Source organism: Passer domesticus, chromosome Z (genome assembly GCF_036417665.1).
Source record: "Passer domesticus isolate bPasDom1 chromosome Z, bPasDom1.hap1, whole genome shotgun sequence".
NCBI classification, from domain to species: Eukaryota; Metazoa; Chordata; class Aves; order Passeriformes; family Passeridae; genus Passer; species Passer domesticus.
In genome coordinates this window covers 75130545-75157902 of record NC_087512.1, presented here as the reverse complement: position 1 = coordinate 75157902, position 27358 = coordinate 75130545, and the positions used below count along the sequence as shown (strand labels likewise).

The 27358-nt window shown below is 46.5% G+C and overlaps 1 protein-coding gene and 3 long non-coding RNA genes across 7 annotated transcripts; 2 read left to right on the top strand and 2 right to left on the bottom strand.

Annotated features, from left to right (window-relative positions):
* The first annotated feature begins 1536 nt into the window (after window positions 1-1536).
* Window positions 1537-10749, top strand: LOC135290689 (uncharacterized). 3 transcript variants are annotated; one of them, XR_010353459.1, is made up of 3 exons: window positions 1537-4534; window positions 4896-5073; window positions 6324-10749. It is a non-coding gene; the product is annotated as an uncharacterized LOC135290689 (long non-coding RNA). The 3 variants fall into 3 exon arrangements; XR_010353458.1 differs by having other exon boundaries at window positions 4896-7850; window positions 10252-10749; XR_010353457.1 differs by having other exon boundaries at window positions 4896-8021; window positions 10252-10749.
* Window positions 10750-11342: 593 nt separating this feature from the next.
* LOC135290249 (serine/threonine-protein kinase PAK 3-like) lies at window positions 11343-18712 on the bottom strand. The gene is made up of 9 exons (XM_064404149.1): window positions 18436-18712; window positions 17418-17481; window positions 15577-15625; window positions 14318-14430; window positions 13678-13795; window positions 12935-13034; window positions 12313-12509; window positions 11624-11761; window positions 11343-11475 (listed from the first exon to the last, which is right to left on the bottom strand). Exons 1-9 carry the CDS (start codon window positions 18671-18673, stop codon window positions 11386-11388), a joined length of 1107 nt encoding a protein of 368 aa, XP_064260219.1. The 5' UTR covers window positions 18674-18712; the 3' UTR covers window positions 11343-11385.
* A 130-nt stretch (window positions 18713-18842) lies between these two features.
* LOC135290252 (uncharacterized) lies at window positions 18843-21150 on the bottom strand. The gene is made up of 4 exons (XR_010352991.1): window positions 20950-21150; window positions 20007-20044; window positions 19483-19605; window positions 18843-18965 (listed from the first exon to the last, which is right to left on the bottom strand). It is a non-coding gene; the product is annotated as an uncharacterized LOC135290252 (long non-coding RNA).
* Window positions 21151-21232: 82 nt separating this feature from the next.
* On the top strand, window positions 21233-26956 carry LOC135291127 (uncharacterized). 2 transcript variants are annotated; one of them, XR_010353993.1, is made up of 4 exons: window positions 21233-21376; window positions 21901-22814; window positions 23191-23420; window positions 25872-26956. It is a non-coding gene; the product is annotated as an uncharacterized LOC135291127 (long non-coding RNA). The 2 variants fall into 2 exon arrangements; XR_010353994.1 differs by having other exon boundaries at window positions 21898-22814.
* The last annotated feature ends 402 nt before the right edge of the window (window positions 26957-27358 follow it).

Here is a 27358-nt window from a genome sequence, read left to right as displayed (position 1 = left end):
ATCAGGTTCACAGCCGCTCTGCTTTAGCTAAGGACATTACTGGAGGCTCAGAGCCTGGTCCTTTAAAGCGAAACTGAATCTGAACTCCTGGTGTCTTTGTGGTGCATGTGGATATTTCTTTTCTAGAATCAGAGAGGTTAGAAAAGTCCTCCAAGGTGCTCAAGTCCATCTGTCCCCCAAAATGAAACAAAGTTATGTTGCTGGGCAACAAAAAGGCCTCAACCCACTACTTTTATCCCAGCAAGTACAGTGAGACACGAGCACTCCTTTAGATCCAGTGCACTGAATTCAGCAAAGCCTCCCCAGCCACTCCCAGCTGAGATGTTCTGGACTCAAAGGAGGAAGCTCCACCATGATTTCATTGGCAGTAATGGGGACACGCCTCTGGAAGTGCTGCCAGCTGAGCCAGGGGCTGGGCCTGGGGGGGACTCATGTGCCCCCATTGCTCTCTCAGGGCAAATGCCGTGTTTCCAACACCAAGGAAATGTAAGGAATACTGCCTCCAGGAATTTAATACAGACAAGAAGGCAAAATGGAACAAACTTTGGTTTAATGATATAGACAGATCGTGCCTCAACAAAGACAAAAAGGGGAAAGTTGAAGCATAACAAACACCAAACCTTTTACACTTATTGCTAAATCTAACACTACTACTACATCTTTAAAATACTAATGTATCTTAACTAATAAACAGAGAGATTCCTAACAGGTAAACTAAAAGAAGAATAAAGAATCCTAAAAACTTGAAAAACAATCTTATTTCTATCTAATCCTCTTGACGCCTAACTCTTGCTAGCCTGGGGCAAATGCAGGGCTAATTTGGCCTTTTCTTCTTGGGGAGAGGCTGTGCATCCTTGCGTGGGCGATGTCTTCTCCTGTGCTTGTTCCTTTCCTTGATGGTTTCAAACTCCCTGGAAGACAGGAAACAAACCATGCATCGTTAACTTCATACACACCATTAAGCCAAGCGCCGAGATCTCCCTTTTTGGATGAATTTCCATCTTTTCAGGCTGTTATGTATTTATTAAATTGATCAGCACCATGAGTCTGATCTTTCTGGTTTCAATTCTTTGAAATGTCTTCCTCCTTTTGCTTCATCCTAGGTTTAATTGGATCAGCAGCAGCAAAGCAAGCTTTGATGCATCTGTTCCTGCTTGTATGAACTGTGTCTTGTTGGGGCATGGCAAGGTTTCACTGGGAATGCTGGGTTTGAACGAAGCTGTTTGGGTTTCAAGTGGGCTGTAAGCTTGAGCAGGGCTGCCAGGGGCGATCCTGCAAGTGGCCTCAGCTTGCCCTGTGGTGCCTTTGGAAAGGGTCAGCGTGCTTTAGGCCAAAGGGGCAGCTGGGAGCAGAAGGAGGAGGAGCTTGCGCACCGTTGGCACTGCCCGCACGGAAAGGGGCCTCCCGCTGGCTGGGGCGGCTGGCGCGGTTGGCAGCAGGGACACTCCGCGCTGCCAGCCCGCTTGCGGCTTCTCTTCCCGGTCTCCCCTGTCTCCTTCCTGGGAGGGCTTTTCCTCCTCTTCCGTTTGCCCGCAGTCTGGAAATCAAAGAATCCTTATCAGTGCTTCCTTCCTCTCAGAAAGCTGGGATTCACAGCGTCCACCCCAAAAATCTATCGGCCTAAGCAAATTCTTCCAAACCCCGAAGAGCTGAGAAAAGGGCTGGATATGGCAGTGGGCTGCGGCAGGCTGCCAACCCAGCACTTGGAGGAAAATACTCCCCTTTCCTACAGCTCTAAGGGGGTGGGATAAATACGTGCCTATCTCTAGTTCTACATGTTTTATTTATAACCCTCTGCCTAATATCTCTGTTTTTCCTCCCCACATGTCTAGGGCATGTGTTTTACATTCAATCACACTAGTGAAGACACATGATTAGCCATTTTCTGCTACCCAAAATAATCTCTCTCTCTCTCTCTCTCTCTGTGAAACAAATTGCTCTTTGCCAGTAAGGAAAGTATTAAAGGTGCCATGGCACTGGCAGCTGCTTCTTGGGGTACACTGGGGTGCTACAAAAGATCCCTGAAAATCTGCAGCATCTCCATGAAGGCAGCCCAGATGGCTGATGTTAGCAAGCAGTGGGGAATGAAGGGTCTGATAGGAATCTGAGGGTGCCAGCCCTTGAGAAACCGATTTGTAGAGAGTCAAAGCCCATTCTGGTGGTAGTGCTGTTTTGTTGGGTCAAAGTTACACTCCAGAATTCCATATTTTAGGGTGGCAGCACAATGAAGCCCTGGGCAGCATCTGCTGTGCCTTTCCCAGTGCATGGGGCTATGATTGGTGTTAACAGTCACAGCTAGAAAATCTGCCTTCCGATTGCCCTCTACAATGGGACCAGGAAGGTCCGCGTGTGACCTGACGTGCATAATATGAAATGGTTGCTCTCGGTTGTAGAATTGCATTTTATTTAAATGGTATGCTCTGTACCACCCCTTCAAAATGTATGGTATATCCCAAGCCTGTGGTCCTTCCCTGAACCATCATGAATCTGTAATCCCATTGGCCCAAGTCTGATTCCGAGACCATCTTCAATCCCCGTCTTAAACAGTGTGAGCGAGACCAGTCGCCCTCTTAGCCTTTCCCCTTTCTTAGCCCTTCTCTCTGCCTCATGCTCCTTTCCTCACCTAGGCTCCCCCTCCTTCCCCCTCCCCCTTCTCTCTCAGTAACCATTCTGTTCCCGGGGATGGGACCCCCAATAAACCCCCATCAAATCAGCACTCTCAGAAGCCGTGTGGAGTCTCCTTGCCTGCCTGCTGCTGCCAGCAAACTCACTGCCTAGGGGGCCGTCTGGGGACTCCCCAGGGTGCCCCTCCCAAAAGCGAACCACAACACTCGGTGGAAGACAAACCCTACAAAATCGCAGAGCAAGCAAAATAATTGTTGATTAGACATTTCTTTTAGCATGGAGTGTTCTGCCCTTTCAGCTCTCCCAGCAACATAGGCCAAATCAGTGACTAGATTAAAAGGTTGTTGGAATTTTTTTAATGCTCTGACAACAGCAGCCAACTCAGCAATTTGAGGGTTCCTTCAACGACTTGTACATCAGACTCCCACTTCTGAGTGTTCGGATCCTTCCAAGTGATAACCGATTTATGTGATTTTCCAGAGCCATCTGTAAAAACTGTGTGGGCTTTAAGAGGAACCTTACTTTTTAGAGAATTTGGGACTAGATGGAATGTTTCTTTTAGTAGCTTGTGTTTTGGATAATGAATAGAGACTTGTTCGGGATAGCTGTCTAAAGCAAACTGAAGGTGTTCACTTGTCTGTAATAGGGATCCTAATTTGTTTAGTTGAAATGCTGGATAAATGTATGTTGGATCACACGCTGCAGGGGTTCAGAGGTGGTTCCTGCCTTTAATGATTAATTGAGCTAAAAGCTCTTGAGGGATTGTAATAGTTTTTTTGGGTTAGTGTGGGAAAAATACCCATTCTATAATTAACAATTGATCTGTAGAAGACGGGTCCCACTGAAAAAGTAGTGCCTGGAAATGTGGGGATTTACCAAGAATAGCAAACTGGGAGGTTAGAGAGCAGTCAACGCGGTGTGCTTTTCGAGATGAGATAGCAGGTGCTACCTTTCGCAGCGTGTCGTGGGCATCGGGAGTTAAGATGCGCTGGGAAGTCAGGTCATGGCTCCCCTTCAGTACACTGAACAAAGGGGACAGCTCTTCTCTCGTGAGTCCAAGCAGTGGTCGGATCCAGGTGATGGAGCCACAAAACGGCTGTAAGTCCCTTAGCACTTGAGCCTTATCTTTGATGGAGAAACTTTGGGGAATAATGTCTCGCCCACTGATTAGGAATCCGAGGTATTTCCATGGGGAGGTGTACTGGGTTTTTCAGGAGCAATATCAAAACCTGCATCTTCAACTGCTGTCATAGTCTTTCTGATCACTGTGTTAAGGTAAGTCTTGTCTTGGGAGCAAAGTAAAATTTCGTCCATATAATGTAGAATTATAGCTTCAGGGAAGGCTTTCCTGATTGGAGATACAATCCCAGCCACAAACATTTGACAAAAAACATTGGCTGAAGAAGACCATATGCAATCTCACTGTTCTAAGAAATTGAGGGACTTAAGAGATTATCCAAGTGGAGAATCAACCCTCAGAGAATTGAAGGGGTCAGGGGCTCTTCTTCTTGGGGCACAAAAACCATCTTCAAGAGCCCTTGATAAAATCAAGAATAGGACCCCAAGAACAATTAATGGAATTTTTAGTAGACACAGGAGCAGAGACAACTTGTTTAACTGAAAAACCAAATGGATGTGCCATAAGCAAAGACACTGTCAATATTTGTGCTGCTAAAGGGGAATCCTTCCCCATTCCCATCATTATGAATGTCACTATAAAGGGTAGTGGACTAACCAAAAATGGAGATTTGTTTTTCTACCTCAAGCAGGTAACAACTTACTTGGCCAGGATCTCCAGATACCTTTGAAAGTCGCAGCAGTTCACAAGAAGGAAAGATAAAGGTCAAATTGTTTACTTTATCCACGCAAGATGAACAACTGATTAATCCTACAGTGTAGGCCCAACCAGGTAACTGGGATAAAATGAACATTACACCCATCATAATTAATCTCCTTCCAGACATTAAACTAGCAAAAGTACCCCAGCACCCCCTTACAAAGACCAAAAGGTATGGGCTAAAACCCATAACAACTGAACTGTGACATGATAATATTCTAGAGCCATGTACTTCCACATATATCACCCCATTCTTGCTATTAAAAAGCCTGACAATAGCTACAGGCTACTTCAAGACCTACGTGAAGTAAATAAAAGAGTGCAAGCTGTGTGCTCATTAGTACAAAACCCTTACACCTTGTTAAGTTACCACCTACGCACTCTTGGTTCTCAGTAACTGACCTGAAGGATGCATTTTGGTCATGCCCTGCAGATTCTCCTTCTAGACACCTGTTTGCTTCCACCTGGGAAGATCCAGACACTGGAAGGAAACAGCAGCTCACCTGGACCTGGCGGCTGCAAGGGTACATGGAGTCTCCCACACTCTTCGGTCAGGCCTTGGAGAGCCTGTTCATTTCCTTTTCTCCACCCTCAGGAATACAAGTATCACAGTATGTAGATGACATACTACTCTCCAGAGAGAAAGAATCCACTGTAAAATTAGGCACCATTCAATTACTGAACCTTCTAGGAGAGAATGGACTAATAGTATCTAAATCCAAATTACAATTTGTTAAAGCGGAAGTAAAATATTTCGGACATGTAATTGGTCATGGTACCAGGAAATTGAGTACTGAAAGGATAGAAGGAATTTTAAATTTACAACCTCCCCAAACAAAGAGCGAGGTTAGACAATTATTAGGCTTAATGAGATACTGTAGAATATGGATTGATGAATACACACAAAGTGTCACAATTTTATATGAAAAATTAACTACATCAGAACCTATTAATTGGACCCAAGAGGATAATAAAAACTTAGACAATTTAAAGCAAAAGATGATTCAGACCCCAGTTCTCTTTCTTCCTTCACTAGAAGAAGATTTTCACCTATATATTAAACCTATATAGGAATTACTTACGGGGTCTTGGCCCAAGAGTGGTCAGGATTTCATAAACCTGTAGCCTACTTGTCCATATTGTTGGTCCCTGTGTCCCAAGGATGGCAAACATGCATCCAATCAATCACTGCAGCAGCCATCCTAGTAACAGCCAGGCAAAAACTTACATTTGAGAGAAATCTGATAGAATACATACCACACTCCATCCAAACCATTCTTAAACAACGAGCAGCCGAATGGCTAACAGACTCTCATATTATACAATATGGGAGCACCCTCATCCATTCCACAAATGTAACCCTGAAAACAACCACCCACACCAATCCCACACAGTTCCTATGTGGAATCCCCAAAAACAAGATCTCATGCACAACTGCATAGTTTTTATAAACCTGCAAACAAAAATTCGAGAAGACCTCCTAGAGAGCCCATTAGATGAAGGAGAAATCCTGTTCATTGACCGATCATCTAGAGTAGTAAATGGAAAGAGGTGCTCTGGATACTCCACCAGAGATGGAAAAGAACTGTACATGACAGAAAGGAAAACTACCACCTTCCTGGTCTACCCAGGTATGTGAATCAGATGCTTTGGAAAAAGCATTGCACAGACTAGATGGAGGTATTGGAACCATTTATACAGACTCTAAATATGCATATGGAGTAGTCCACACATTCGGGAAAAGCTGGGCTGAAAGAGGGTTTCCCACATCTAAGGGCAAAGACGTTTTACACAAAGAACTTATATTAAAAATTAGAGGCACTTAAGTTACTGAAAGAAATTGCAATGGTACGTGTTCCAGGTCAACAAAAAGGATCTCTGGAGAAACTAGAGGAAACATCCTAGCAGACCATGCTGCAAAGGAGGCTGCTTTTGAGGGGGAAGTAAAGGTATACAGATTTTATCCAAGAGACACACCCGAGAGTACACCAGACAACACCCTTCCTATCCCTATTTTTAAAGACGATGAAAAACAGAAACTCATATCACTAGGTGGAAAGGAAGATTCCGAGGGACGGTGGCATCTTCCTGATGGCCACCAAATGTTAAATAAAGAGCTCACTCGAGAAATTTTACAGAACTTCCACCAATCCACGCACTGGGGATCTAAAGCTTTAGCAGGTCACTTTCTTCAAAATTTTGGATGTCGGGGAATTGATGAATTAGCTAATCAAATTACCATAGGTTGGATAATTTGCCAAAAAGTCAACAGAAAATTAATGAGGAGAACGAGACCTGGAAGAATTGAAATTGCAATTAGACCCTTCCAAAGTATTCAAATTGATTTCACAGAAATGCCCCATGCCCAAAGATGGAAGTATTTCTTAGTGATTGTAGATCACCTTACCAATGGGGTTGAAGCATTTCCAACTGTTAATGCCACTGCTCAAACAGTAAGTAAGGTAATCCTAGAATAGACAGTCCCAAGATATGGAATTATAAATAACATTGATTCAGACCAAAGTACCCATTTTACATCATTAGTATTGCAACAATTGGCTCAACAATTTGAAATAACTTGGAAATTACATACCCCTGGCACCCTCAAAGTTCGGGAAGGGTAGAACGCATGAATCAGACTATTAGAACAACCCGGACCAAACTGATGTTAGAAATGAAGTGGACTTGGATAAAGTGCCTACCCCTTGCCCTTCTCAGAATCCAGAGCCAACCCAGAGCTGACTTAGGTTGTTCCCCATGTGAAATGTTATACAGGCTTCCCTATTTAGCCACCCCGCATCAAGTAACTGCCAAAGAGTGAGGAAATAGAAATGTGCAAAGGTATATTCAAATGATTGCCCAGAATCTAAAAGACTTAATGCAGAGAGGTCTTGTACCCCAGAACGTTCCTTTAGACTTCTATTTACATAAGATCTGCCCCGGAGAGTAGGTACTTATTAAATGCTGGAAGGAACAATCCCTGACTCCATCGGGGGAAGGTCCATTCCAAGTTCAATTGACCACAGAGACAGCCATCCAAACACAGGAAAAAGGGTGCACTTCCGTCAGCCAAGTAAAAGGTCCAGTAACACCACCACAAGATAACGAGAAACCTCCATGAACTACTCTCTACAACAGTCCTCCCCAGTGTTATCCCTGAAATTATTATATCAATTGTTATTCTCTCACTGTTTTACAGAAGAGAATCTAATGGATGTTGTAGTTACTATTTAACAAGTTATTACAAATTTTCAATTCCATTTCTCCACCAGTGAAGAGTATCATTTCCCTGAGAAATGACCTTTCCTCTCAATAACTACGTCTTTTTTTTTTTTTTTATTAATTTCCTTGGGAGAAACAACATGAATAGAACCAAGGCCAGTTCCAGGTAGGACTTTCCTGCATTTAGATCCCTTCCTGCATCCAGGTACACTCCCATGACAACCAAGGGGTTCGAACCCAGGAGAAAAACCAGAGAGGTTGAAAGGTCTGCACCACCTATCAGAGAGTACCACGGCACTTCAATCTTCCCACTGACCCCTGAGCGAGGGAAGGGAAGGTGCGCCCTACTCCTCATACTCTCCCTCTGGATCCTGTAGATCCCCCTTGTCAGAGCCTGCGTCTGCTGCCACCAATGCTAACATACAGTGTACCTGACCAAAGGAAACTCCTACCTCATAAAACACTCATTCCAGGCACATACTTATGTAAATCCCTTTTGTTATAATATGATGACACTGAATACATGCTGACAATCAGGCAAAAAACAGTGGATTGGTAGAAATATTGGAAATGCAAACCAGAAAAGGAATGGAGAATGTCCTGATCAAGATAATTGGCTATGTTTCAATTTTAATTATATAGCCTAAAAGGAAGATTTTTTTTAAAAAAGAAAAAAGCTTATGAAGTTGATTTGGTTCGAGAAGTTCTAATAACTGAAAGGGAGAAACAAAAAGAGGACAATCCACTAGCTACCAATAAAAACTTATTTATTGTTTTAGCAGAACAAATTAGTAAAAATCAAAATATAACCAATTGTTGGGTTTGTGGAGGCACCTTCAAATCAGAAGCCTGGCCTCAGCAAGGAGTCAGTATTGGACCCCTCAAATTACTTAAACTAAATTATTTCCCCTCCCAAACTCCAAGAGATCAAGACAATTGGCTATTGAGGGACACAGTTCTTGGAGAAGAATGTATCTGGAGAAAAGGAAAAAGGTACACTGAGGAAGTTGTAGAAACTACCTGTAAAAGATATTTACTAACTGAGGATCACAAGACGTGGTGGATACTGAACGAACCAGATACCTTTTGGTCAAAGAAGAAAATCAGAAACAAGAACTGCATATTACATCCCAATGAACAACTTTATCAGTGCTGGGATCCTAAAAGTCAGCCTTTATTCAGTATTACCCCAAGTTTCTAAGTATTGGACCTCCACTTTTATCACTCCTTCACATTTTTGGGAGGCCCCCCACGGTTTATACTGGAATTGTGGGCAAAGAGCATATTCTAAACTCCCTTCTCACTGGTGTGGCAATTGTACATTAGGAGCAATACGACCTAGCCCCTTTCTACTATCAGAAGCAGCTGGAAACCAACTCGGAGTTCCCCATGATGATAAATTAAAGAAACAAAAAAATATGAAATAGGGGGAATGTAACAATGGGGCGAGGAAGAGTGGCCACCAGAGAGAATTTTAGAAACTTACGGACCTGCCACTTGGGCTCAGGATGGGAGCTGGGGCTATCAAACTCCCATTTACATGCTAAATCGCATTGTTAGACTACAAGCCCTGATTCAAGTCATATCTAATCAGGCCAAGAGTGCAATTGATTTTTTCAACGCCCAACAGAAGCAAATGAAAACAGCTGTATATCAAAACTCTTTAGCCCTAGATTATTTATTAGCCAAAGAGGGTGGAATATGTGGCCATTTGAACACTTCAGACTGTTGTCTGCATATTGATGACCATGGTGAAACTATTACTAAAATTCCCAAAACATCAGAAAGCTTACACATGTTCCAGTCCGGTTTTCCCTCACTACACCTGAATAGTGGAAAAACATGTTCTCTGGGGAGTGGTGGAAGAAAGCCTTAATTATTTTTGGAGTTTCCTTAGTTAGCCTTCTCTTTCTCCCCTGCTTAATCCCATGTTTCATTCATCTAATTACCTCAGTAGTACAAAGCATGTTCGCTAGTCAAAATCTTCAAACGAGCCAACATTCTATGCCTACTGTCAAGAAAATCATAAATCTCAATCCAATCAAAAGCGATAGGAAAACGGGTAAAAAGGCCCAGCAAGTTTAGATTAATTTTAAACAATTAAACACTATCAACAAAGAACTTTTACATTTATGTAAATGCAAAAGCCAACGACTAACATAAGAGAAAGAGGGAGGAACTGTCATTTATAAAATCCCTTACATGGCTTTTGCATTTGTGACTGGTTTATATTTGTAACTGTTAATTAGCTTTTGCATTTATAACTGTTTAAAGTTACTAGTTTGATCAAATAAAAGTGTTCAAATTAATGAAGTAAATAATATAAAATCATTATCAAGTTATACTAGCTATTCAGTAGATCCCAACTGAATGTTTAACAGTCCTGTTAAAATAGGCAGCAAAATAAGAACTATATTATTTTTATAATCCTTTGTTCTTAACCTAATTACATTATTTGTAAATTTAATTATCTCTTTTTAGTAGCCTTATACTTTCAAAGGTCCCAGTGCAGTTTCCTCTCACCAACAGCATGCAGCATTTTACAGACAATTTCTAACCCACTCCAGGTTGAACTGGTAACTTGATGCCACAGCAACTGTGCATACTAATGAGAGAGCTTCCCATCAAAAACCTGGGAGATATCATCCCGCCCCAGTGACAGCACACTCTGGGAAAGAAGATCTTACCTCATCATCTACTAGCACCAATCACCTGAGACTATGGGGGCAGAACTGCAAGTACAGACTGAGGGGAGCGAGAACATCAAAGGGGCAGCCTGGCCTGAAGAGCTGTCTTTGCTGTCTTTTACTGTTCCTGGGACTGTGACTTAGCTACAGCAGGGGACCCCACACTGCAGATTTCAGTCAATATCTCTTTTTAGAGACCTTTTTCCAGATTTGAGGGCAGACTAAGTGCATTCACTGCAATGCCCTTGGGTTCTGGCCTTGGGGCCAGACGCCAGTTCGGCTAGAGATTTCCTCAATCCTTGGGCCTGGGACTTTATCCTTTTTTCTTTCTTTTCCTTCTTCTTTTTCCTTACCTCCCCTTTTGTTTTTTCCCTTTAAATAAACACCCTATTTTTGTTCAAATTGCCAAAGCTGTATCTTTTTACCACATTCAGCAAATTTTCAGACTTCATGCCAGCTCCTTGGAGCAAAGCATGAAATTACTCCACCAAGGCAAGTATGTGTAGTACTCCCTTGTGTTGGCATCAGTTCCTGTGGCAGAACTTGCCTTCCCACTGGACACTCACCTGCGCCTGAGCCTGTGGAGAAGCCCAGCTCTCTCCCCCTCTGCCCACAGCAACACAGACGCTCCCAACCTTTCCCAAGAGCTGCAACACAACCACAGGCACAGCAGCATCCCCAGCAGTGACACCACTGCTCTGCTCCATTCTGCCCTGCTCTGCTCCTCTAGTCACAGCTGCAAGCCTGTATCTCCACAAGAGGCTGTGGCCTGGAGGCGAGGAAGGAAGAAGATCTTTGCTCACAAACCGTGCCACAAACCCCATCCATGGGTCTTCCCACACAGCAGAAACACCTGACCATTCAGAAGCAAATTTAGAGCTTATTCACAGGGTGAGAACAAAGGGAAGCTTCCAACACAGCGAAAGGTTTATTTATTATAGTATTTATTCTGACTATCACTCATAACAAACTACAAACTACAAACTACAAACAGCTTTGTTGCCTGCTCCAGGGCTAGAATCTCCTGTCAGCCATGAACTGCTGCGTGGCCATGATCAGAGGCGTCAGGGAGGAGGCTGGCTTGGCTGATGTTACAAACGGATGCTGCCCAAAGAGAAAAAGAAGCAATGAACTTCTACTTTCCTCACAGCCTGAAGCAGGCTTTCTCTGGCTACCAGAAAGATACTGAAAGGAGGGCATTCTGTGCACCTCTCTCTCCACATCCAGGACCTGCCGCCGCTTTGCCTTTTACCTGCAGAAGTTCCTGGGCAGACCAGCGCCTGTCCTCGTCCCTCTCCAGGCAGCAGTGCAGAAAGTCTCGCAGCCACGCCGACTGCTGCCTGGGCTTCTGCAGCTTCAGGGGGGCCCCGGTGCTTATCAGCTGTTGAACCTAGAGAAGAAGGAAATGCCACACTCTACCTGTCTGCTTCGCACCCCAAACTGCTCACACAGAGCTCACTGGACAAGCTCCACTCTCCAGTGGCACTTTACTCCCTGCCACAGGGTGGCAGATACCTTTCCTACCCCTACTAAAACTACCCGAAGCCAGAGGCAGCCATAGCCAATCCAGTATGCAAAGGCTCTTGCCTTGACCCCTGATTTCACTGGATGATGGAATCAGCAGCAACTCCCTCAGCAAAAGCACACTTTCCTTCACACAGCCTCTACAAGTGATATGGAAGACTGACTTTCATCTAACTCTTCTATTTCCAAGGAATATACCATATATATGGAGGCGAAGCTTCTGCCAAGCAAAAGGCATCCTGATTTTTAGGTCCCGTTCATGCACAAAAATGGCAAGGGGATGATCTGGCCAAGAAGCACGAGAGACTGTGCAGCCTGGAACCTATCATTTTCAGGTGTTGGCAAGCTTCCCAGGCAGAAGAAGGGGAGCAGATTTTGTTAGGGTGACAGCAGTGTCTGAGAGCAGCTGCAGCGTACCGTGCGGGAGGTTTTCATCAGGTACGGAGGCGCTCCTTCCACCATCTCGATCCCCACGATGCCAAAGGACCAGATGTCCACTTTGGGGCCGTAGGGCTTCCTGGTGAAAATTTCTGGCGCCATCCAGTAAGTAGTCCCAACAGCTGATCTCCGTTTGTTCTGCTCAGCAGTAAGCTGAGCAGCAAGGCCAAAATCAGCTGAAGAGGAAAAACCACTCTGATCAAGCCAGCGTGACTTAGGAAAGCAAACAAAAGAAATCCCCACTGTACCAATGTCCAAGAAGGCAGTGTGGAACCCAGCTGTAAAGGGGCCATTCCTCGAGCCTGCAGCCGAGGAAATGCGGAATTGGCCACTTAGCAAAAGCCCCCAGTTTCAGGCAGTGGATTTTAGTCCCCTGAAGCTATTAGACTGTAACTGCCTTGCTTGGGAAGGGACACACACAACCCAAAGCCACCCCTGACCCCTTCTTCCCAGTAACACCTCCCTGCACCTTGTGGCTGTGCTCTGTGCTTGCAGCAGGGCAGCCTGCACTGTCACAGGTCCCACTGCAGGGAACTGGAGCCACCCAAAGGCAGCCCCACACCGCAGCCTGCCACGGCTGAGCCTGGCCAGCAACACCCACCCAACTTGACTGATCCATCCAAGCCCAGGAGAATGTTGTGGCTTTTGATATCTCGGTGGATCACTTGATTGGAGTGCAGGAAATCCAGGCCTTGCAGGCACTGAGAGAGGAAAAAGAAACACGAGCCTAAGTGGACTTCATCCCACAGGCAGCAAAGTGGCACATCTGCAACACTGACTTCCTGGGAGATGGTGAGCCATGGCAGGACAGGCTGCTGGCAAGGGCAAGAGCCTGCTGCTCCACCACGAGAACAGCAGTGCCTTTCTAAGTGAGGGTGTGTTTGCTTCTGAAAGAGAAAGGGCAATTGTTCCTCTGGCCAGTGCCCTGCAAACACAGGCTGAAGGAGCCCTGCTGCAGTGGCTGTGCTCTCTCCAGGCAGACAGCAGTGGATGCTTTTGCAAACACCACTTTGGGTGCAAGGCTCTCCTTTGAGGCTGAGCTCTGGGAGACTCCTGTGAGTATCTCTTTGTCTTTGCCCCTTGCTTCACTTTGCACCACCAGTGCCTTTGCCCTTACAGGGAAGGAATGCAGCACACACAGGCTTCAGGCAAGTGTTTAGAAAGGCAAAGACAAACACACTAGAAGAAGGGCAGGGACACTGGCAGGCACTTCAGATGCTCTTTCTACTGCCAAGGACATAAGAGAAAGGCTTGGAAGATGAAATCTCTCCTCTCCTCTCCTTATCACCCATTTGGAAGGACCATCCCGACCAAGCCATGGGAAGCACAAGTGCCATCCCTTACCTCCCGAGAGACAGCTGCTATCTCTCCTTCTGCCATGCGAGTCTCCCTTATGATATCATGTAAAGAACCTCCATCCATGTATTCCATCACCAGCCAGAGTTCCTCGTCCAGCAGGTAGCTGAAAGGAGGAAACAACAGCCTGGAGATGAATGTACGCACTTACACAACCTGATGGATTCTTGTTTCTGTGTCTCTCTCAGAGGAACACAGGAGGAAGTGAGTAGTCATTCACTATGCTCTGCAGGACTTGAACTCTGTGCAGTCTAAAACACTGCTCGGTATCCACACCAATGCAACAGGCCAAGGGAAATACAATAGACAGTGCTTTGTCAGCACTTCAGACCCAGGGGAAAAATCAAATCCCAAACCCAACAAAACAATGTGGAGAGAGGACAGGAACTTGGAGGCTGTTGGCTCAGTAAGACAGGGCCAGCCCTGTCTTTGAAAGCGCCCTTCACACTAGGTATGCCAGGAAAGATGAATGCAGCCCCAATGCAATCTTTTCCCAAGATGCTGTAGATCAGCCCAGAAACAGGAATTAACAGCTCCATCCTCTTTTGCCAGTGACCAAAGGAGTGGTTGCACCTCTGGCTTGCAGGATGTGAATGACCTTTCATGGCAGGACAGCAGAACCACTCACCTGTCTACATAGTTCACAAGGTTGGCATTCTTACTGCCACGCATGACCTGGATTTCATTCAGGCACAGCTCCCTGCTGCTCTCTTGCAGAAGACTAATTTTCTTGATGGCCACCTAAAACAACATGGAAAGCCATGAACCAAAGAAGCATGTGGCACAGGTCCACAAGGGGATGATGGAGACAGTGATTATGGGATGACAGCAGCCCCAGCTGGGCTGGGCCAAACTGCCTTGTGACTGGACATCAGACCCCGTGCTTGGGCACCTCCCAGGACAGAGTGACAGATATCCTTTGCCTTGTAAACCTGGGAGAAACACAGTCTAAGCTCTCCACGTCAAAGCTCTAACAACACTCACTGTGCCCACAGTCTTCCCCAGGGCCTTCCTTTATCATTCCCATTGACATTGACACACCTCTTGCAAGCAGGAATCGATTCTGTGCCAGTAAAAATGGAGCAAAACTGCTGGGAAACCTTGGGCACTTCTAGGGGCTTGATCATTACTCCACCAACCACTGGCATTCTCCATTGCACAACTACAAAGCAAACCCTTACAGACATGACAGATAAAATTGTGTCCTAAAAACATCTTGAGGGTTATTCCCCCTAAGAAATACAACCCTACATATTTCACAGAAAAAATGCCATGATGATGAAAACATCATTAAGGACACCTCCAAAAAAGACAATCCTAGCAATTCCTCACTTCAGGAATTTGCATTTTATTCCACTAAAATACTTTACTTCACACCACTGATATTTGCAATTACTGCCTGACTGTAAAAAGAAATAACCCATGCCTCAATCCTCTAGGGATGTACACCAGGCTCTGAGCAGGACTCAGGCCATTGAGACACTCCTTGCAGACCTTTCTCTCTCTCTAAGCACAGATCCCAAGGGCAGCACTGCAGGTGGCTGCAGAACTACCAGCACCATTCCCATGTATTGGCTAACAGCCAGAAATGAGAATTCAGGAACCCTGCAGCCCCAAAGAGCAGTGCCATGCTCTGAGACACCACCTGGGCACATAGACCCAGCCCTGTGTCCTCCTCTGAACGATACCGCTTAGCCTCCTTGCATCCCCTGGGGCAGCTGAGAAGGACAAAATCTGTCCCCACTGTATTTGGCAGGCAGACGCTGCTCTGCACTCCATTTGCCTTTGCAGCAAAGCTCTGCTGGCGAGCCAAAGCTCAGCCACAGCTCACAGCAGAGGGGAGGGCACTCGAGAGCTGCAGAAGCTGCGGCGCTGCTTGAGGCTTACCTCTTCTCCTGTGGCAGTCTCCACTGCCATGCACACAGTGCCGAAACCCCTAGAAACAAAACAGCAGCGGAGAAAGAAGAAGTCCTTTAGTCCCTGCTAGTGCAAAACAAGTCCAACAGGAACAAAGTCCTGGGGAAAACAGTAAATGGAACACCACAGATTCTTCTCTGGGTTTTTTCTCCCTTTTCTCTTTCTCTAGCTGTGCATGTGTCGGATTTTTCCAGGAATTTGCTGCTTGGGTGTTCTTACACCTCTCCTTGGAGTCTGTCTGACAAACTCAAACAGACACAGATCCCTTCTCCAGCTTGCAAGGAAAGTAGTGTCCAGCCACAGCCAGAGCAGGCAAAGGCTTCCCTTGCTGCATACACAAATGGAGAAGTCCTCAAAACACAGGATCCTTAGGCAGCTGTGTTCTGGGTCCAGAGCCATTGGCAGCTGCTTCTCTTCCGTGCACCAGACACTGGAAGGACTCCACTTTTCTGGCGACTTCTTGTACATTTGGCTTCTGTTCTAGGGTGACGTTATGATGCTTGTTTCCCCAGTCACCTGTTCTGTTTATGCTGGATGTTATATTCTGTGCCTCCAAGACTGGATCAGACAGTAGGGGCCGGGAGAAGAGGGAGCACAGAGTTTTCTTATCAGCTGCACTCTCCCCCGCAGTCTGCTGGAACACAGAACTCCAGTGTTGTGGTCTGGGCACAGATGGGGCCAAACACCACACTCCTTTTGCTTTTTAGTTAGTTTAGCTAGCTAAGGCAGTCTGAGTTTTCCCTTTACTGTTTTTCTTTCCCTTTTCTTGGAACCATTTGAACCTGCTCCAGACTGGGACCTGGCAAAACACCGAGAGCTCACACTTTGTAGCCCACCAGGGCCTACTCTGCAGCCTTTCCCAGCACTGGAGGGACAAATAACAGAGTGACAACCCCCAGGAGAGACTTTCTGAACTTGACATCTCTTCAGAGCAGGAAATGAGTTTTGTCATCCAGTATTGTTCATTTTGTGTGCTGGGGAGTGATTTCCCTGTTAAATAAACTTCTTTCCACTTCTGTCCCAAATCGGCTGGGGGCAGTGGCCACGTGGGTTTGCTTTCTGGAGGTTTCCTGCCAAATTCGCCCTAAACCAGGACAGCTTACCCAGAGAAAACACTGCAAGTCAATCCCATCTACAGTCACCAGAGCTGGCTTTCAAAGGGAACAGCTTGGTGGATTCCTTGCAGCAAAGGCCTAAAGCCCACAGGATCCACGAGGGGTCTGCCATCAGGCAGATGATGCCTTTTCCTCTAGAGTGCATTGCCACTGGGCATGCCCCTGAATCTTTGCCTTCTGCAAACTCAGCCACAAAAGAGAGATGCTTCTTTCATTGCTGCTTTTGGCTTCTAGACTAGGTGGTGGTCATCCTGACCACTGAATTTTGTTTTCAGCAAAATACTGGAAAGAAATGTTACTGAGAACTGTTCCCTGACAGCTGTCAGCTGCTACCTTGACCTTTGAGGCAATGAAGTTTCTCCTAATTTCATTGCCACATCTTCTGTGTTCTTTTGAGACATGCAAAAATTATTTCTCCTACGAAAAGTGGCAAACAGGTGCAAACACACTCGAGGGACAGGAGATCTGCCAGGTGCTGCTCTTTGCCGCAGACAAGACATTGCCAGCATCCAGGTGTCTCTGCTGTGCCTTCACAACACAGCTATAAATGCTGGCCAGCACTGAGAGATCACCTGGCATCATCTTAACACAGTGTCTGAACAGCTTTGGAGCTTGCCTGATGTCACTCCAGGGAGATGTGACACCAGCAAAACACACTGCCCCTCTCTTTGAAGGAGGAACTGTGGCTGCACTCACCCTTTGCCAATAGTCTCCAGTTCTGTGTATTTAGCCTCAGGATCTCCCTCGCTCACCAGCATCTCTGTAAAAATCCCAAGGACAGATGCTCACTTCAAAAGAGATCCCACCCTTCATCAGATCACAAAGGCAGCCCCACTCTCCGGGACACTGGGCCCTTTCAACTCAGTCAGTCGGGAAACAACAACACCACCGCACCAGCACCACCTCAAAAACAGCAGCAGCAAGACAAGCAGCCCTGCAGCACAGATGGCCAGCACTAAACTAAAAGTCTGAAGTAAAATCTAAGCACACGGAGAAACAGTCAGAGGAGACAGGGATCAGAAAACTCTAACCAAGAGAAGTGATTGTTGTCTATAAACATTAAGGGCAGCAGGAAAAACAAAACCTTCCTGTTCTTGGCAATGAACACTCTGCGACATTCAACACAAGCTTTCATCCTTGCAAACATCAAAGGCATCTTGGGTTCTGGAATCAATTTTTGTCATCAGCTGCCCTCTCCAGAACAGGAAGAATATTGCAAAGTGCTTCCAGCAGAGCCCAGATCTCCAGCTTTAAGCAGGACTTTGCCTAAACATTGCCCTTCAGCCTTTCAGGAGCAGCAGCTCATGTTATAAGCTACTGTGATGGCCTCAGGAATGAGGTCCCTCAGCCTTTAGGACAGGCTGAGTGCTGAAGATGACCTTGGCCGTGCCCACAGCAGCTGGGCCCCGCAGGAGCTCCTTGAGGCTTACTCATTCGCGAGGTCACAGCCTCCTGCTCAGCCAGAAACAATCTCTGCTTGGCCTTTTGCCCACAGGGAAGCTCAGGCAAAGCCAAATCAGGCCGAGCTGCTCTCAGAGGCAGGAGCAACACCCCGCTGATCCCTCACCACCTCAGAGCACAACAACAGGGCCTGTGTGGAGGAGGCCTCAGGACCTGGCACTCAGCTGAGGAGGAGCAGGAGGTGGGACAGCTCACGCCGACACACGCGCACACAAGGCACTGCTCCGGCACACAAGGATCACAAAGGACCTACTCAGCATGGCCAGGCACTTGTCCTCTGTCCTCTCTCGCTGCTGCTCTCTGCTGCCAGATGAGCTGGTCGTGCTCCAGGTGCACGAGCTGCTCGTGCTTGAGCTTCCAGCCTGGGCACTGGAGCCTTCTCCCGAGCCTTCAGCTGCAGCTCGTGCAGGTGCCAGGACAGATTCGATGGAGCTCTGGGACAAGAAATGAATTTGGGTCACAAATGTGCCTGGCAGAGATGCCCCTCCCATCCCATTTCAAATGCAAGCCCCTAGGAAGATGCTGCTGGCCACACCCAGGGCTCTTCACCTCTCAGCTTGTGCACCCGCTTCAACAGCTCAAGGCACAAAATCCAAAGGCTGCTTTTACATGACGGACAAAATAACACCAAAGACGCTGCTATCCAAAGCAGGCACTTACTGGTGTTGGTTGCTCCGGCCGTGGGCTGACAGCAGGGCCAGGTTCATTGGCACCTTCCTCCTCTTCAGCCTCTTCCTCGGGTACAGAGTCTGCCAGAGCAGGTGCTGACGCTGCCCTTGTGCTCTGTGGACAGACAGCAGCATGAGGGACAGGAAGAACCTGTCATTCACCACCTTACCTATATTCAGCTACAGGCCCTGCTGCTGCTCAGCTCTTCCTTTAGCTACTGACTTTAGCTGCTCTGTGGGGAGGGCCAGGTCCCTGCTGGGGACAGTGCCTCCTCATATCCTGCAAGCTTGTGAACTGCATCTTTGCACTGCTCTCCTCACAGGGGACAGGGAGCCTGCACAGCCACTGGCCACCAAGGGCCTCACTTGTACCCCAGGAGCATCCAAAGACATCCTAATGCTACCTCTTGTCTCTTGCTAAGACAAATTCACAGTCCCTTTCAGAACAGTAGGAAGCTGGTGCATAAACAATCCAAGTTCCACTCCTCTTTTCCAGGCCCCACTGACTGGGGGAAGGGCTGGAAAGATTCTGGCCCACAGCATCTTCAGCCAGGCACAGGAGGTGCTGTCTGATCAGAAACTTGCAGCTATGCTTTGCTCCAGCCACAGCACGACCCAGAGCCGCCACTTACTGATGCTGGATGCTCAGGCCCTGCAGTGGCAGCAGGCACAGTTTGGGGAGCATCTTCCTCCCCTCTGGCCTCTTCTGCAGGAAGACACGCAGCCAGAGGATCCTCCGAGGTTGGTGTTGGGCTCTGCAGACAGACAGCAGCGTGAGGGACAAGTGACCTTTTCTATGTTCAGCTCTAGACCCAGATGCACTAAGGAGAAATCATCTGCAGTGAAATGGGATTCTAAGTTGTTCCAGCTCAAGTAAAATGGGACAGTTAGAGGGGACTGCACTCTCTTGTGCAGGACAAATTCTGTCTTGGCTTAAAGCACCAAGCAACCCCACTTTCAGCTGCTTAAAAGCTCTGAAAAGAAACTGGAGAAAACAGCCTGGGCTCCTCCTGCTGCTGCTGCTCTTGCTGCAAAGGGTCTGGACTGTAGTTTCATTCATCCAACCAGGCTGGCACTGGACTGCAACACGCCCAGCTCACAGCTTGCTCCACAATCGTCAAATGCTACCAAGGCCAGAGGCTCCTTTCCCACTCACCCAAAGACCGGATTCTCTCCAGGCACGGGTGATGTGACCTGCAACACACAAGGGAAAAACAACCAGATGCTGTAAGAAAACTGCCTGTGCTGGGCAAGCCCACAAAAAGTCAACCCAAAGACAGAGCATTCTGCTTTCACTACATCACTCCAGCTGCATCCCCTGTGTCACACAGCAAGCAAGTCAACAGCACAAAATATTGCCTGGTGTCTACCTTCTATCCTCTGTGGCCACTCAACCCATAGAAACTTGAGACTCAGACAGGCCCGGTGGTTCTGTAAGAATCATGGCTTCTGCCCCACCCAGCAGGAGCTACAGCTCCTCCCTTTCCTGTGCTTCATTTTTCTCAAGAGATTGCATGCAGCAATTGCCATGAGCTCACTGGAAACCTTTCCCCAGAAAAGCTCCACCCAAGTGCCCCTTAGCCCTGGTGGCAGTTCTATCGTGACACAGCACAGGAACAGCTCCAGGGTTCAGGAGCATACAAGAACTCCTCTGAAAGGTCTGTCTCAGAGGCCTTTTCCAAGCTGATTCTGTGACTTCATCACAGAACAAATGGCTCTATTAGTGTGCAGGAAGTGTCAAGTTCCACAGGCACATGCTGGGATGAGGGAGTGCAGACAAGAAGACTTGAACTGAAGGACTTCCCCTCAGTCCTGGAGAGCAGTGCACAGCTTTTACAAGGACTTCTGACAAGCTTTCCCACTCTTCCTATCTTAGAAGTTGTCTTCCTTGAGCCAGCAAACGGAGGAGACTCTAAACTCCATAGCCAGAGGCTGTGCCATGGGAGGAGTGAAGCCCCTGCAGGCCACATTACAAATGCTGCCCACTCCCCACTGGCTAGAGACACCCCCTTCTTGGCTGGAGCTGTTGACAGTGGCTTTACCCAACCAAAGGCCTCTTTGTGGCATTTTGGTTTCCATATGCTGCAACATCTACTTACGTGCCAGGTGGGTGAGAAAGTACCCAGAATAAGCCACAGAAAAAGCCGCGCAAACTGCAGCACACACTCCCTCCATGGCTTGAGCAGCGCTGCTCAAGTCTGCACCAGACAACGCCTGTGGGGAAAACCAAAAATATTCCGAGTCCTGCTGGCAGAGACCTCGTCGATCAGCAGGTTCGCCTGCAGTGAGCGTGCCACAGAGCTGCTCTGCACACTGAGCCCTTCCGGGCCTTGGCACAGCAACTTTGCCTTGACAACGCCGGGATGCGGCCGCTGACATCACAATAGCAGCCGCCCTAGGCTGGATTGTGAATTCATGCATAGAACCAGACCTGCTCTACACCTAATGCCAAAAAAATCCTGCAAAGTTCTCCTCTGCTACACAGCAACACAAAAAGCCCTCCTAGTCCATCACCTGTTGCTCAAGGCATGTAAGAGTAGAAACACACTGAGCCCCTAGAGCCCACACTGAGAAGCTGAGCACTGAGAAGGGACCAGGATGTGAGGAACCACATTAGTGGTCTTTGGCCACTATTGCTGCTGAGCAAAAGCCAGAAGGCTTGTTCCAGCTTGTTCCTTCATTCTAGAAAGCAGCAAACAAGGAGAAGCACTACTTTAATTACATTTAGAAGTTTCTCCTAGGTACAGAGACAAGGTTATGGATCTTTCAGCAGTCTATATTCAAAACATTTTACATCATAGCCATGGGTGGGATTTCAGCAGGGAAATGCCATGACAGAAAATGCAAGGAGGATCGCTCTGTCTGACTCACTCTAGCAGGGAGACCTTACGACCAAAGCACCACCACCATTTTTTCCCCCATTTTTGTCCTTCCACAGTATTTGTTAGCACACGGGGCTGAGATGGGTGGCACGGAAATGACAGCTTTGACACACAGCTGAAACCATCAGGGCCAGGGTGGTATGTGAGACTGTTTTTCCACTCCAGCAGAACAAGGCAAGCCAGAGTGGTGACACTGATCCCAAGTGAGTCCAGCCAAGCCAAGTGGAGCCCAGCAGGGTGGTAGGAAGAAGCAGCAAAGTGGCAGATCCCATTCCCACACACATGCCCAGCGTGGCAGACTGATGGCAGCGGCAGTGCCAAACAGAGCTCTGCAGGGACAGAGAGACACCCATCACCATCGCCACTGCCACCATCCCTGCTGCAGAGAGGGAGCAGGAAACTGCCACTGCAGGTGCACAGCTGCTTCAGGTAGCACCAGGAGCCCCCATCTACCATCAGAACCATTCTGTAAGCCCTCGCCATTGCGTCTTTGTTCCAGGGGCCCCATGTGACACTTCACCTTTGTTGCTTAAGCCATTACCCCTTTTGCACAATTTTCTTCTTATTGTTGTGCACTGCTTTTTATTTCCTCACTACATTGTAACTCTAATAGTTTTAACCTCTCATCTATTGGTTTTTTCCATTGTCCCTCTCCATTGTCATGGAGAAGGGGAGAGAGGAGAGGTTTTACAAGGACCACCTCAAGAAGAAGACATAGAATAGAGGGAAGGCCTTAGAAAGAATAAACAAACCTCATGCTGCCGCTTTTGGAAGGAATAAATATCCAAGTTTCTTAATATCCAGCCGCAAATATGTGGGCTATTGAAAGCCAAGAAGCACAGGAACCTGGACACCTTGCTGTGAGAGACTAGAGGAGATTGCTGGCTCAACACTTTTCAGGGGCTTATATGTAGGGAAGGGGGCAGATCAAGCCTTGCTCTGGTGAGGCCATGCCCCACTCGGCATGCCCCACACCCCCAGGCCTGTATCCCAGCCCAGCAGCGGCCACTGATCCCTGGCACACCAGAGGCAATGCTCCACACCTGTGTCTGGAGCCCCTAACCCAGCTCCTAAATGGCCAGGTGAGTGGGAGCCCCATGTGGGGGAAGGCCCCAGGAGAGCCAAAGGCTATTTACCTTGGGATATGTGGCCACCACATGTCTTGACCCTCCCTCTTCTTGGAATTTCTATCAGCTGAACACCACTGGAACCTGGAGTGATAGCTATGTTGGTTCCTTTCTGTCATTCTCTCTTTCTCTTTCTTCTCCCTTTTCCCTCCTCTCAGATTTTTGAGTAATTTAAAATCTAACAGGCTTAGTAATCTAAATGTAATTTAACTAACCGAGTTTGTTAAGTTGAATGGGCTAAGTTAATGCTTCATGGAATGTTTTATGTTGTGATAGATGAGTAATGCAATGACTGACTCTCACAATTAATAGTTTAATATCATGTATATAGGTTAATGTGGAGGATTTTGTGGACAGTTAGCTACCTGACAAAGGTCACACTGATATAATACCATCAGTTAAGCAAGAAGGAGACGAGGATGGGAGTCAGCAGTCAGTGTCCAAACCTGGCAAGGGCACTGTGCCCTTGGTGCAACATCAGGATGGGGGAGAGGATCGTTAGTTAGAAATATGAAGAAAAGATGAGAACAGCTGCAACACAGTAGTCACAAGAATGCTAAGGTAGGCGTAGTTAGCTGATAAGTAACTAACCAATAATGAGCTCGCCTTTTGCAATATGTATTAGCCTCATTAACACCAATATAAATGTGTGTGCTTATCAATAAAGTTCCGAGATTTGCTGATCACTCATATTGAGTGCCGCATTTCTTCCGCCAATACCACAGGTTAAGAAAAGTTTTATAGATTTATAGTTATGTTGTACCCCCTCATGTGGTTATCAAGCGACAGCTGGAGTTGGGACATCTGGGAGGGCTGGCTTGTCACTATGGTGACATCTGACCTCCAATCAGAATTTGGGGAAGAGATCTCCACCACTGGACAGCAAAAAAAGGATTGATGGATGGAACTTTGGGAGGGGTTAAAGGGTTAAAACGGGAAAACCTCCATTGTGAGGCTGCTGGGCAAATGGCTGGGAAAATCTTTTCCTCCCAGCGCCATAACCTTTTTTCTTGATTCAGTCTTCTGTTGTATTTTTGATAAGGTTTAATAAACCATTCTGATCTATGAAAAGTGAGTAGCTATTTCTCACAATGTTGATTGAATCCTGCCCTAAATTTTTTGTGCCTTTAAAGTTCTCTAATTTTCAAAAGTTGCCAGTGAATGTTTTTTTCTTGTTCTGAATTCTTGAGAACTTGTCAGTATTTCTCCCCCATTTCTTACACAGAGTACATGAACAAGTTTAAGTCCTTTTAAAGTGTCTCATAGAGCAATGTTATTGGCACTTTACATTTTGATTGGCACAACAAGCAGGGTACACTTGAGGTGACATGGGCTTTTTATATAGCAGTAAGGGCTCGTGACATAATAAAGGAGAAATAAATTTTCGGTCAAAGCTGCTATTTTCTGGCAGGAAAGCAATGGAATCCCACCCAGAAACTGAACTGAACTGCTCTCCACGGACACACTTGCTAAAAGCTTATATAGAAAGCTTGTCCAGCCCTAAAGAGAGATGGGGACGGAGAGAAACTAGCACCATCCACAGTTTCTTGTTGAGAAATCATGAACTTTGGTAGAAGAAAATTAAAAACTCTCAGTAAAGGACCATGTCTGGTATCCATATACCAGGAGGTTTGAGTCAGAGCTGTATGGTGCCCATCAGCTGGAAAAGGAGCTGCATCAGCTGCAAATTGCTTCAGAGCCTGAAATAATAGCCAGCCTCAGGCCAGAGCAAGAATTGAATGCCAGGATGAAGCCAGCCCCCAAACCATGAGAAACCAGTTAAACATGTTCCTCCAAAGCCAAAGAGGTTTAGAGTTGCAATTTAACACTGCTGGAGAAGGCCTGGAAGCAGCGTTTTCCAGACTCCAGGAACAGGGCCTCCCTGACTGCAAGGTCAGCCCTGCAGCCCTTGGGAGGGCTTTAATGCCTCAAAGTCCAACCCCACCCGTCACCCAAACTCTGCCTGCCCCTATAAAATACAGAGGCAGGATGCCCCGAAGATGATGTCGCCTTCCTCTGCTCCCTGGAGGAGGGGTTTGACTCTGCAAAGCCAATCTTCTTCCCTCCTTCTCATCCCAAGCCCTGTCCAATGATAAAGAAGGAATTCGCTTATCAGGATGCAGTGTCTGGCAGTGATACCTCATTCTGCAACAGAAGTAGTTGAACTACATGGGAAAATTAGCAATGATGCCAAAGAAAGGGAAATGGAGAATGTTTTGTGAATTTGGATTTGAGGGAATGAAATAAGTCTTTTAGAGAAGGATGCATATGGTGAAAAGGTGAAAATCCCTGGTCTTTTGCCCGGGGAACAACTTGTGATGTGAAAAGTTTGGATCCCTTGCAGGCGGAGAACCCCAAGCAATGCATGAGAAACAGCTGATGCCCATTCACCTTCTTCTGTAAATCATCTCAACATTTAAGGATCAAGACTGAGAAAACAAAATCTTGGCATCCCCTCCAAAAAGTTATGGTGGTTGACAGAGCGTGGTGAATTCAAATATCCCAAGAGGCTCTCTGGGAAGAAAATGGGGAATAAATAGATACTCAGTTTCCCTGGATTCTTAATGAAGCTTTGCAAACTGCTCCTGCCCTACCTCCTGCTGGCAGCCCTGGCTATTGAGCCTTGTCTGCCACCAGAGGCTGGAGGCCAAAATGCTGCTGCTAGAGCATCTGTGACCCTCAGGAGAAAATGCTTTTGTCATCGTGCAAGTTTGTTGTTTTGGTCTCACTAATAAGCCGGAATGTTCAAGTATATCCTCACTAGTCAGGAGACTGGGTGTACATCCAGACCCAGAAAGGAGAGCCACTTAACCAGAAGTGGAAAGGACTTTTGATCCCATGGCTGTGAGATTTACAGCTGGACACTCCTAAATTATGTGATTAAAGTTAGCTCTGGACACATGGAATTCTATTGGACAGTCCAGTAAATGTAACTCTACTGCAGATAAAGCTGCAATGGAACATTTCTAAAGTGAAAAACATTAAATGTTTTCTCTTTCTGCCCATTTCCAGAGCAGTGTCCCTGGTATGGCAGCAAGGCTGTTTGTTCCTGAATTAGTCAACCATCCTGGCAGGACCATGTACCTAATGACTACAATAGCAAGTATGGCTTTGAGTGCCAGAGGGGTAAGAGACCAAGAAAGAAAAGAGAGCCATGTCCTGTCCACTAAGGACCTCTCTAACATCACACACATAGAAAAAATGCTACCTCATGCTTGGAAAAGAAATTTTGGTTCCAGACTTCAGTCCAAATTTGCACAATAGAATGTTACAGAATGTGTAGATCCGAAAAAAACCCATGTTACCTAAAACTGAAAAGATCTCAAAAGGATGGTTGGCTACCTCTAACTTAAGTTTGCCTACATGGTGCTATGAATCCTTATCATACTGTCAATGCAGTGGGTAATTGAAATAAGATAATTTTTCCAAATTAGTTTTATTAGTGATTGTCGCTTTCTTGATGTCTTCTAAATTTCTTTTCACAGACTTTTCTTGTTGGTTTGATCACCAAACTTTCTATGGCAGAGAACACAGAAAATACCAAGTAGGTAGATCCTCTGTATGAAGTAGTGTCCTAGGTTACAATATAAAGAGGTATTCTATTCTCATCCTTAAGACCTGTTGAAACCAGGAGGGGCATTGTTTTTTCCTTATCTCCTGTTATTGGGCCCATCAATGCCTTTCCCATGACTCAGAGAAAACTCCCTCCAGGAGCCATTTCTGTTTAATGGACCCACCACATGACTCACAGAATGATAACAGCCCACTGTGAGATGCTCCACCCAGGGGTGAGCAGCTAAGCATCCCCACCTGCATAGAATCTGAGATTTGGGACACAACAAGCACTCTTTCCACTGGATTCCCAGAGGAATGGCCGTCTTTTCCACTGGATCTTCAGAGGAAGACTACGCCCTTTCTAGAGGATCACTGTTCCAACAGAGCCACATTTCCCACTCCAGGAGGACTGCCTGGTCCAGTCCAACTGGACTGCTATCAACACCCTGACCAACAGGGTGTCAGGTTGTATTGTGACTTTGTCCGTGGTTTTTCCTTTGTATTATTGCATGTAATTTTAGTTTTCCTTTTCTCTTTTCCTAATAAATGGTATTTCTGACGTGGAGTCTCTCACTGGTTTTCCTTTCAAACCAGAACAAGTAAGTCCAAGTGGGACTGAGTTTTCTTCTTTGAGAGGTGTTTCATGGACTGATGAAGTGGTGAGGACTGAAGAATTGCTGTTCTTTACTGCAGCCAGTGTTTACATGTTTTTATCTTGCTAAATTTTAAGACATTCACGTTCATATGTTTTATATGAGTTTGTAGCAAGCAATATTTTAAAATGTTTGTATTTTCTGTCTGGTTGCCACAGTGGGTGAGGATGATTCCTTACTAAATTTATCTTAGGCAAATTTTTACACCTCTTCCCAACTCGTCAGAGCAAAGCACAAAATTACTCCACCAAGGCAACTGCGTGTAGTAATGGTAGGTGATGTGTAGAGTGT